The sequence below is a fragment of the Equus przewalskii genome, chromosome 9 (genome assembly GCF_037783145.1).
Source record: "Equus przewalskii isolate Varuska chromosome 9, EquPr2, whole genome shotgun sequence".
NCBI lineage: Eukaryota > Metazoa > Chordata > Mammalia > Perissodactyla > Equidae > Equus > Equus przewalskii.
Window position 1 is genome coordinate 21,002,260 of NC_091839.1, and position 12,041 is coordinate 21,014,300.

The 12,041-nt window shown below is 51.8% G+C and overlaps 1 protein-coding gene across 1 annotated transcript; it reads left to right on the forward strand.

The window, feature by feature from the left end:
* The first annotated feature begins 7,906 nt into the window (after positions 1 to 7,906).
* Positions 7,907 to 11,557, forward strand: LOC103554197 (hyaluronan synthase 1-like). The gene is made up of 2 exons (XM_008525151.2): positions 7,907 to 8,070; positions 11,070 to 11,557. Exons 1-2 carry the CDS (start codon positions 8,062 to 8,064, stop codon positions 11,502 to 11,504), a joined length of 444 nt encoding a protein of 147 aa, XP_008523373.2. The 5' UTR covers positions 7,907 to 8,061; the 3' UTR covers positions 11,505 to 11,557.
* Positions 11,558 to 12,041: the final 484 nt, after the last annotated feature.

Below are 12,041 nucleotides of genomic sequence, written 5' to 3' on the forward strand. Positions count from 1 at the left end.
ATATGTGCAATGTTCTGTATGTATATTATACTTCAGTAAAAATTTTACTGAGAGAGAAAAGGCAGGGAGGAAGAGAGGGAGAGAAAATGGAAGGACGGGGAGAGAAAGAGATACAGAGAGGTGAGAGGTGGAGAGGGTAGTGCAGGAAGGAGAAAGAAAGGATGGAGGGAAGGAGAAAGGAAGAGAGAAAGGAGGGAGGGAGGGAGGGACAGAGGGATAGAGTGGTGAGGAAGAGGGGGAGAGAGCAATTTCCTGGCACAGAAAGGAAAAGGGTGAGTTTCAGAATTTTCTGCAGCTGAACAAGACGAGGTGGGGTAAGTCAACATAGGGCTCAGTAGAGACAGTGAAAATCACTTCTTATCTTTCCCCACCCCAGCCTCCATCCACCCATGTGGAGACATGGAGGGGAGGCTGGGAGAAACACTCTCAGTGCAGACAGAAGTAGCTGTATTCCAAGCACAATCCTCAGTGACCTGAAGCATCTGACAGTGCTGGAGGCAGAGAGGCCGCCTGACAAATTCCCTCTGTTGTCAATAATATTTCCATGGGCTGGATGTGGCCTCAGTCTCCCACGCCTCAGAGTAGCCAGGGACCATGATTTCTGGGAGTCTGACATGGTGGAGGCCCCATGTCTGTCCCACACACATATCAGTGGAAATACCACCAGCGATGTGTTGAGATGCCTCGTATGAGCTCCCCAAGGGACAATTGTTAAAATATCAGGACTATTATGAGCCATTATTGAAAATCAATCATATAAAATTACAATTAAGTGATATTCAAAAAGAGGTAATGAATTCTCAAAATTCATCAATTCCTAATTACTTTGCTTCATTTTGATGAACGGGGTCCAAGACACACCTTCTTCATTTCCCTTTTGTCTCTCTCATTAATGTAAACAAAAATATCAGAAAGCCTGATATTGTGCCATTACTGTTGGTGGTAGAATTGTAAAAACTGATACTGGGTTTTGCAAGAAATGGCAGGTCATCCAGAAATTATACTTGCATGAAATTTACAAGACAGAGTATCATGTAATGTATCACTATTTGTAAACTGCGACAAATGTGATCATATCTTGAAATCTTTACCTTCATCACCTCTGCAAAGGCCCTGTTCCAAGAAGGTCACATCCACAGGTACCAGAAGTTAGGATTTGAACATATCTTTTGGGGGTCCACCAGTCAACCCACTATATCTGGTGGCACATATACATCCTCTCGTGGAATTGTCACTCCAAAACAGTGTGAGAAGAGGGAAACTGAGGCTACAAGAGGTCAAGTCACTTTTCCCAAACTCATGGTGCCAGATGTCAGAGATGGGATTAGAATACTGGTCCTTCAACTTGCTGCCGTGCCATTCTCTGTCACAGAGGCCTAGTAACAACGATTGATGAATGGATAAGTGAGCAAGTGAATGAAGGAACTCAGCAACAGGCATAGAAAGCTATCCTGCATGAGTATTTCCTAGAAATAACAAATTATCAATGAATGAGTTTGGGAGCTCACTTAAACCAGGGTTCCATTCCTGGTACCTCCAGCTGTCTGTGTGACATTAAATATGTCAAGATCTTAGTTTTCTTATCTGTAAAATGGGGATTATAGTACTTTCCTTAATGCCTTTCAAGGTGTTGAGTGAGAGAAAGCACACAGATCAATGCCAGGCACAAAGTAGGAGCCTGGAAAATGCAATTTCACTTTGGGAGGCTTTTTTTCCTAGTCAGATGGTTCTCAAACGTTCCAGTGCATGAGAATCATCTGGGACATGTGTTCAAGTCATTTGAGGGGCCCTGAGCTCACTCACTGCAGGTGGGGCCCAGTAATCTGTACTTTTAACAAACACACACAGATGATTCAGATGCCCTGGTGCCCACAGACCAGTTTGCAGAACGTCTGGATCTGTGATGACGAGAGCAGACAGTGGAGCCTGTTTTCGGTTGTGTCCACTGTGGCGCATTTCTGCTTCTCTCTGAGCCCCAATTTCGGCATTTGGAACTCATCACAGGGATCAGAGCAGTGTCGGCCAGGGTGAGGTCTGGGTTGAAAACCCACAGCCCAGGTACTGGCAATCGATGGACAGAACACCACGGCAACGTTATTTCCTCTTCTCATCTGGTAGGTTTCATTGAGAAAGATGATGTGATTGAAGCCCCTGGATGTCAGATGCCTGCAGCACCGACCACAGAAGGGGACTCCAGGCTTCTGCTCCTCTGACTTCCTCTATCTCGAGCCTGCAGGGGTGCCCCCTCGATGGCACACGATCTATGCTGAACATGGTCTATCTGCTCCCCACACTTTCCTGAGCTTCCTGCTATGCTGAGCTCCTTGCAGTAGCCCGTGGTAGGATGCTTCTCTCACCCACCATCGAGAGACGAGGAAGCCCAAGGGTTCAGTCACTGCCCAGCATAGTTCTGTCCACTCCCATCAACGTGATCATGAGCCCTCCTTGTCTGCCGGTGGAGGGGGAAGCTCCAGCAGGGCAGGGAGGTGGCTTGCCAGAGGCCACCAGCCTTGGAACTCAAGAGTGTCAGACAGCAGACCACGGGCTCCTCCCAGCCTCCTCCCCAGACAACAGCTGAGGCAGCTGGGAGAGTGAAGGGTCCCCTGCTGCCATCTGAGTCAGTCATGGAGATCCTCAGCTACTGCTGGTTCAGGAAAAGCCAAACCTCAAGTGCCAGTGTGCCAGGCAGAAGCTCTCTCTTAACCTGAAGGGCTGCCTCTGAGGGAAAACTTGAAATATCCCCATTTTACAGATGAAGAAAGAGAGGCTTAGGGGAATGAGACGGCTCCTTGTCAAGAACAGGCGAGTAACTGGCTCTGCCCTGGGGACCCCAGCTTGGCTCCCCATCCTCACATCTGTCTTCTGACTCAGACTGTTGTCTCCCTCCCACGGAGGGTCTTCAGGCCCTGCTCTGTGGTGGAGGCCAATCGGGGACTCAAGGAGGATGCCGGGAACTTCAGGAAGGGATGGGAGGGAGCACAGGACCGAAGCTGTGTGTGCAAGAGTAACCTGAAGTCCCCAAATTTTTATGTCAGAGCTCAGAGGGTGATGGACCTGAGAGTCCAGGGGCCAGACCTCCACTTCGGCACAGAGGAGTGTAAATCCAAGATGCTTCCTCCTCTTGGTCCCAGGAGTCCAGGCCCCCAGCCCCTCCTCCCTCAGACCCAGGAGTCCAGCCCCAGCCCCTCCTCCCTCAGACCCAGGAGTCCAGGCCCCCAGCCCTCCTCCCTCAGACCCAGGGGTCCAGGCCCCCAGCCCCTCTTCCCACAGTGACCTTCTTACTTGACTTTCCCACCCCCTCGCAGCATCACTCTGGCCAGGCCTCAGTTCCCCTCTCTGGAAATGAGCCCGTCTCTCTTGCTGCGAGGATAGAGCTGCTGCAAAAGGAAGTCTCCCTCCCCCTCTCTCTCTGGCTCCTTCTGTCTCTGTTTCCCTCCAGGAAAAAAGTCAGGAGCCATGGTGGAAGCCGGAGTGGAGGCATCTTCATCTGGAGGAACAAGGTTATGGGCACACGGGGCCCTCCCCTCTCCAGAGGTCCCACAGCTTCCCTTCAGAGGAAGAGCTGGAGGTACAGTCATCGCCGTCTCCCTCCCTCCCTCCCAGGGTGTCAGCAGAATCTTGGAGGCCTAGGTCTTTTCCAGAATGTGGGTGTGTGGGAGGAACGGCCCCCTGGAACCCCAGCTGGTCCAGGCTCCGCTGGGAGCACTGGGACCAAGCCCTCTGTGTTCCTGGAAGTCCGAGGTACTCTGCTTCCAGATTCAGATCTTTGCTGGTCCCGGGAAGCCTTGCCTAGAGCCCCGCCTCCCTGGAGCTCTCCTTCCATCCCTCTGAGAGGTGGTCAACTCCAGCTGCTGGGTAGGGGTGCGGGTCCCAGCTGCCTCGCACTTCTCTGCCTTCTTCCCTCTCTCTCTCTCCCAGTCCCCCTCCCTCCTTTTCCTCCTCTTCTTTCTCTCTGTCTCTGTCTACTTCTCTCACTCTCCATCCCAACCTCACTCATTCATTCATGTTTACTGAGTACCTGCTCTGCACCAGGCACCTGTCCAGCCCCTGAGGAAACAGAGTCCTGAACACAACAGGCAAAGACCGCTGCCTGTGTAGAGCTTGCATTCTAACAAGGGAGACGCACATCGTGCAGAAAAGATAATAAACGGACAAGGTGTGCTTTATGTGGGAGGGGGATAAACGCTCTGGAAAACAGAAAAGGTAGAGGAGGGTAAGAGGGGATCAGGACCCCAGGGTGGGGCAGGTTTCCACATTAAACAGGGTGGTCGGGTGAGCCAGCCTCCCTCCCTCCTCCCTCCCATCCTCCCTCCCCTGCCTCCCTCCCTTTCCTACCCCTCCCCCTGCCTCCCTCTCCTCTTCCTCGCTCTCATCCTCCCTCCCTCCTTTCTCTCCTCCCTTCTCTCTTTCCTGCCATCTTCCCTCCCTCCTTTCTCCCCTCCCTTCCTCCCTCCTCCCTTCCTCTCCTCCCCTCCACTCTCCCTTCCTGTCTCCTCTGTCTCTCAGCATCTAGATCCTCCCAAACTCCTCCCTCCCAGCCAGGACACCATGCACAGAAATCATTCACCTGGACTCAGGCATTTAGCAAAACGCAGACTTCCTCAAGTTACTTCCCGGGCCCCTAGCCTCCCTAGTTCCCCAGGAGGCCAATGATCCTTAAGCAGGGTACCTGCCCCAAATGAGAGAAATGTAGTCAGAAGGAGCTCAGATGAAAGGCTCAGGGTGCCCGTCTGCCGTGTCTGCTGTCCAGTGTCCTTGCCCCTCGGGGTTTTCTCAGGGACCTCTGCTCCACTTCGCTCTGCACGTCCCCATTGCGCCTCCAGTCCCACAGCCTCCACCTGCATCCAAGCTCAGAATCAGCTCTCTTGTCCAGAGAAGACCCTGATATGACCAGCCGCCCAGACATCCTGGCTCAAAGTCCCCAGTCTCTCATCCAGTTTGTCCCTCACAGGTGCCCAGAGTTGACGCTCCTCTCCCCTGCTCCAAGCTTGCCCATGGCTCCGCAGCACCCCAGGACAGTCCTACATTCAGAACCCTGACTGGGAGGAGCCAGCTATGCACCCCACACCCATACCTGTGCTTCAGCCTTTATGCTTGAAAACATCAACTCGCCTGTACTTTCCTCACTGGCCAGGGCATTTCTTGCCTGGGATGCACTTCCCAGTCCACCTTCCAACCCCCAACCCCACCCCCAAGCCCTTACCCTGGCGAAATCCTCATCAGTCAGGATCCAGCTCCTCCAGGACGTCCCCTCCTCTGGGAAGCCCTCCCTGACTCCCCTGCTGGATTGGTGCATCCTCACATTGGTCTGTGGTTTTCTGTTTACACAGCTGTCTCCTTCATCAGATTGGCATCTCCTCAAGGGCAGGGTCCTCGTCTGAGTCATCTTTGTGTGCCTGGCATCACCCAGCCGAGAGCCTGGGCCACCAAGGGCACAGGAGATGTCCCTGTGGTGAACAAATGTTCCTTCCGCTGCTTCTTCTCCATTTCTGCCTTATTATCTCCCCACTCTCTGCTCCTTCTGTCCTGGTGTTCTGTAAACCACACCCCGAGGGTTTCTGAGGATAACTGAAATCGTGGGAGGGCAACTGTGGGCCCAGGACAGGGACCTGAGATCAGCCTGCACTGCGGGGAGGGTTCTGGGAGAGAGGGTGCTACTGAGGGGAGCAGGAGGGGTCCCGCCACCACCAGTTCCTGCCTCTTGTGGGCGGGCCCAGTTTCATCTGTCATGGTTCTTCAGCTCTTGTCTTGGCTGTTTCCAGTCTTGCTCATCTCTCCCTGCAAGGAATTCTGGAGGCTGGACATCAGAGTCCGAGGGAGGAGGGCCTGGTGGGTGGACTCCAGGGTCTGAGGAAGGAGGGGCTGGGGGATGGACTCCAGGGTCTGAGGGAGGAGGGACTGGTGGGTGGACTCCAGGGTCTGAGGGAGGAGGGGCTGGGGTCCTGGACTCCTGGGTCTGAGGGAGGAAGGCCTGGGGGCCTAGACTCCTGGATCCTGCAGGAGGAAACCATTGGGGTGTAAAGTCCTGGTCTCTCCTTCTTCATCCACACTCTGGTTTTAGAAACATCTGGTTTTATACAGCTGCTCCACCCAGGGAGGGCAGGGTGGGGGCTGGGCAGCCAAATGCTGGGCTTCTGAGTGGAGCCTGGGCTGCCCCTCATCCCCACCCCGGGGAAGTGGAATCACCCTCCCCTCCTGCTCTGGGCTTGGCTCCCACTGGGAGGACCCATCATCCTGACACAGTCAGACACCAAGCGGAGGCTCAGGCTCCTGGCCACAGCGTCAGAGGCTGTCGGCTGGCCCTGCCCTGCTGGGACGGGCGGGGTGCCCCTCACTTGGGCCCTGAACTGGCCTTCTTCTCCCTGACAGGCACGCTCAGGCAAAGGTACAACCTGGCCCTAGGCCCCCACATCCTGACTCCCCGGGGAAACCCAGGGAGTGAGGACTTGGCATCTTGCAGGGGAAAGCTCCAGGACAGGCTGGACGAGACGGAGCGCAGGGAAAAGGGAGGACTTAGAGCCAGAAAAACAGAGTGAAACTGTGAATGAGAGAGAGAGACAAAGAGACATATACAGACATCGAGCCTCAGAGATACACAGAGATGCAGAGAGACCGAGGGAGAATAGAGACCGAGAGATAGAGAGAGACAGAGACAGAGAAAGGAGAAGCAGAGAAACAAAAACTGGGAGACAGAAATAAAAAGGGTAAGGATACAGATATTCAGAGAGAAATGGAGAGAAGGAGACAGCCATATACAAAGAGGCAGAGGCAGAGAAACACAAGAGAGAGAAAGAGAGCATGAGAAAGGATGAGAAAGTCAGGGAGAGACACTGAGAAAGAAAGCAGGACAGAATAAGAAAGTCAGGGAGCCTGAGAGTCAGAAAATCGGAGACAGACAGACACAAACCCAGAGGGAAGCAGGCAGAAATGGACACAGAGAGAGAGAAAAAAATGACAAAGCTAGGGAGGCTGGGAGAGAACCAGAGAGACAGATAGATGGTCAGAAAAACAGAGCCAGGGAGACAGAGACAAAATGACAAAGAGAAGGACAGAGAAAGAAGATGAGGACTTAGAGATAAGCGATCAGAGTCACAGACACAGGGAGAAACGGAGAGAGACAGCTGTGGAGGGAGAGAGAGACACTACCAGGTCAGTGAGAGGAGTGGAGAGAAAGAATTAGGCGCAGAGATTTTTTTTCAAAAAAACCCTGTAAAGAAGGGCATAGAAACAATGACGTTGATCACTGAGTCTGCTGGTCCTGAAGGGCTTGGGGCTCAGATGCCGCAAGACCTGGTCTGTTTGGCCTCTGGGAGACCACTCCCAGCTTTCCTCTGACTCACTTTCCAGGGCGGCTCCTGGGGGCAGCTGACCACCAACTCCTGAGTTCAGCCCCCAGCCCGGGGGAGACAGATCCCAGAGCTTCAGTCCCTGGCACACACACACATGCACACGCATGCGCACTCAGACCCACGCCAATTAGGCACTGAACATTCACTCACAGCTCCACTTCCAGACAGCCGTGCCTCACAAGCCAGAGCACAGTCACACCCACAAACACGCACGTGTGTGCATCTTATTCCATCTGCCATTTGCCCAGACAAGCCCCTGGGGGACAGTCTGCCAGCGGCTGTCGGGAGAGGCCGTATGTGGGGCGACTGGGGTGGGCGAGAAGCGGGGAGAGACGAGGAAGAAAGAAAGGGACGGAGAGAAATACAGACACAGGATAAGAGAGATGAGAAAATGGGAGAGAAGCACAGAGCAAGAGAGAGAGAGGAAGAAACGGCGGGGAGAGACGGGGATGAGGGGAGCGATGGGGGGACCTAGGAGGAGAGGGAAGGGAGCCCCCTCTGGGCGCGGGGGATGGGGGGTGATGGCGGGAAGCGGGTGGAGCTGCCCGGCTCGGCCGTGACCTCACAGCCCCTGGCCCAGTTCAGCCCTGACGTCAGGCCCTGCTCCCGCCCCCGCCTGAGCTGGTCTTCAAAGGATCCCCCAGCTCTCCGGGCACAGGGCACAGACAGACTGGGACGGGAGGGGAGGGAGAGAGCCGGTGGACCCGCAGCCATGAGACAGGTGGGTGCGTGTGACTGCGGCCCTGTGGGGGACCACCACATCTGTGACAACGTGTTTGGGGAGACCGTGTGCGAGAGATTTCCTGTGTGTGCTCATGTGGGTGACAGCGACTATCTGTGTGGGGCAGTGACCACGTGAGGCTGTGTGTGGATGGCCATCCCGCCTATACGAATGTGAGATGTGACATGTCCATGTTTATCTTGCTGTAAATCCGTGTATGTGTGTGTGTGTGTGTGTGTGTGCCAGGGATGGGGAGAGAGGGCCAGAGGGAGAGCAGGACTTGCCTGACACCTGGGTCTGGATTTCTCCTTTTGTGTGTTCAACAAATCTTAGGTTGAACCAAATGAAATCGCCGATATCTGCTCACTTTTGACCTGTAAAAATGGCAATTTCATACAGTTCAATCTCAACTGTTACTATTTCTTCTCAAACTCTGTCCCGTTGTTCCAGACCCCCGGGTGGGTGTCTGTGTGTCTGTTGCCTTGTGGACATCTCTTCCTGATGTTGCTGCTTCCTGCCAAAAGGCATGTGTCCCCAAGTTCACCTGTGTGGCTGTCAGAGGGGTGGATCTCAGGATCCCTAAGTGCTACTTGAGGGCAGGTGTCTAGGGTCGTCTCCTAGAACGTGAGTGTTGTCCTATGTGGGCACATTCTGTGTGTCCCTCATCATGTGTGACTATACCTGGGTGGGGGCTGTGTCCATGGCCGATACACGTGTGTTTGTGCGTGTTGCTGAGATTAGAACCCTCTGGATGCCCACCTATCTCCGTTCTCCCCAGCAGGAACTGGGCCACCCCCAGAAACTCAGGCAGGGCCCGGTTTGGGGCAAAGGGACAGAGAAGGAAGATTCCAGAAGAAATAATAATAATTATTAATATTGAGTGATTACTGTCACCAGGCTAAAAGCTCTACCTTAGTTCCGTCCTAGAGAAACATAACGTGAGCCACATCCATAATCTAAAATTCTTTAGTAGCCACATTTTAAAAAGTAAAAAGAAACAGGTGAAATTAATTTTATTAATATGTTTTATTTAACCCCATGTAACAGGGACTGGCAAACTTTTTCTTACCAGGCCAGATAGTCAATATTTGAGGTTTTGCAGGTCATACGGTCTCTGTTGCAACCACTGAGCTTTGGTGTAATGTGAAATCAGTCATAGACAACATGTGAACAGCTGATCGTGGTTGTGTGCCAAAAAAGTTTGACTTAAGGGCACTGAAATTTGAATTTTATATAATTAATTTTCATGTGCTGCAAAATATTCTTCTTCTTTTGACTTTTTTTCAACCATTTAAAAATGTAAGGGCCAGCCCCTGTGGCCTAGTGGTTAAGTTCAGCATGCTCTGCTGTGGTGGCTTGGCTTCGCTTCCTGGGCAGAATCCTACACCACTCATCTGTCAGTGGCCATGCTCTGGCAGTGGCTCACATACAAAAAGGGAACGAGTGGCAGCAGATGGTAGCTCAGGGTGAATCTTCTTCAGCAAAAAAAATAAATAAATAAATAAATAAAAAACATTCTTAGCTTGCAGGTCATGGTGAAAAGGTGGCAGGCATTTGGCCCTTGGGGCCAGAGTGTGTCAACCTCTGCTCTATATCAAAAATATTATCATTTCAATCTGTAATCAATACAGAAATATTAATGAGATATTTTACCTTCTTTTTCGTACTCAGGCTTCAAATTCCACACGTGTAAGCACATCTCACGCAGATGCTGCATTTTCCTTGGAAACACTCAATCTGTATTTATTTATTTATTTTTGTTTTCTTTTGTTTTGGGTTTTTTTGAGGAAGATTAGCCCCGAGCTAACTACTGCCAGTCCTCCTCTTTTTTGCTGAGGAAGCCTGGCCCTCAGCTAACATCGTGCCCATCTTCCTCTACTTTATACGTGGGGCACCTACCACAGCATGGCATGCCAAGCAGTGCCATGTCCACACCCGGGATCCGAACCTGCGAACCCCGGGCCACTGGGAAGCGGAACGTGCGAACTTAACCGCTGCGCCACCCGGCCTGCACTACTTAATCTGTATTTAGATCTTGTAAAATTTATAGTTGAAAAGAAACTTCATAGATCCCACTTGTCCCAAACATACTTAAAAGCTTTCCAATAACTGAATATTAGTGTATATATTTAAATTAGTTTAAATTAAATAAAATTTAAAAGTCAGCTCCTCAGTCACACTGGCTGCATTTCAGGTGCCCAGTAGCCACATGTGGCCGGTGACTCCTGCACTGCACAACACGGATCTTTAGCTTAATGGCTCATTTGACTCCTAACAAGCCCACGAGGTGGGAACCGGTGACCTAGGAGGCCGTTTAGCACAGAGGAGGACCATGGAGCCAGGCTGTCTGAGTGACCTCCAGCAAAGGAATACACTTCCTGTGCCTCAGTTTCCTCATCTGTAACAGGAGAGAGGGTTCAAATCCCGGCCCCTCCACTTTCCAGGTGTGACCTTGGCCGGGTTGCTGTGCCTCTGTGTGACTCAGCTGCCTCATCCGTAAAACCGGGATGATGATAATAGTACCGACCTCATAGGGCTGTTGTGAGGACTAAACTGTTAGTGCCTAAGAGGCTTAGAGCAGCGCCTGGTACATATCATACTGCATTATTCTTTTAGACGGATATGATTATTACTGTTATCGTCTCGACTCTAAGAAACCATTGATTGTGAGATGAATCATTATTTTATGTGCCACGAAGAAAGGGAGGGACCCTGCTAAACTGTGACACTCCGTTGAGGGTAATCCTCATAGATTCAAGAGCTGTTAAAAATGTGGAAAAAGTCTATTAGAATCAATATAATCAGGCATTATGCCTCAATAACTGTTTGCCACAATTTTTTTTCATTGATGAAAATAACTTTGCAGTAGTTAAGCGATGTTCTCTACAAAAAGGGGATGTTACCCTCCCCTTGGGAAAAAACACCCAGGAGGTCTTCCCTTCCCCAGGACGATTTCAGCACTCTTTTCCCTTGCTCTCCCCTCTCTGCGCTCCCAGCAGGACGTCCCCAAGCCCAGCCCTGCAGCGCGCCACTGCTCTGGCCTGGTCCGGCGGGTGCTGACCATCGCCTTCGCGCTGCTCATCCTGGGCCTCATGACCTGGGCCTACGCCGCGGGCGTGCCGCTGGCCTCCGATCGCTACGGCCTCCTGGCCTTGGGCCTCGCCGGGGCCTTCCTGTCGGCGGACCTGGTGGCGCAGAGCCTCTTCGCGTACCTGCAGCACCGGCGGGGCGCGGGCGCCGAGGACCCCTGGCGGCTGGTGGTGGAGGCGCTGGTGAGGCCGCGCAGGTGCGTGTGTGGCTCAGCGCTGGGGCTGCAAGCGCCAGGTCGTGTACGCCGCCTTCAAGGCGCTGGGCGCCGCCTTTGGAGTGAGAAAAACTCCCAGGCATTTGGTAACCAGAGTACAGAAGTGTTCAGAGTATTGTGTGTTTTGTAAAGGGAAAGAAGAGTTTTTCCTTTGTACCAATGTATTAAACTTTTTATATACTGCTGGCTGTGATTTGCTAATATTTTATTAGGAATCGTGTATCTATATGAATGAGAGCGGTTGACATAATTTTCCTCTGCATGCTGTATTGATCAGGTTTTGGTAGCTAAGTTATGTCAGTTTCATAAAATGAGTGGGATGTCTGCAGAAGACTGGAAGTCTTTCTTCCTCGTGATGAAAATAATGTTTTCACATATGGAGGTATATGGTGTCAACTGAAATTGAGTGATATTGGGGAAGGAGTTCATTCAATAATCAGCATGAGGAGTTCAAACCCCAGGAAAACAGTTAACAGAGCGCTCTGATGGAACTGCTCCGAGGTATATGAGTTTAATGCAGCTTACATCTCTTTTACAAAACAGTGTCCTTTTAGGGGAGAGGAAAGGGGAAAAAACCCTAAACTAGATTTCATATATGTCAAAAAAAGGGATAGGGTACACCTGGTTTTTCTCTAGATTATACATTGACGGTAATATAAGCAAGAAT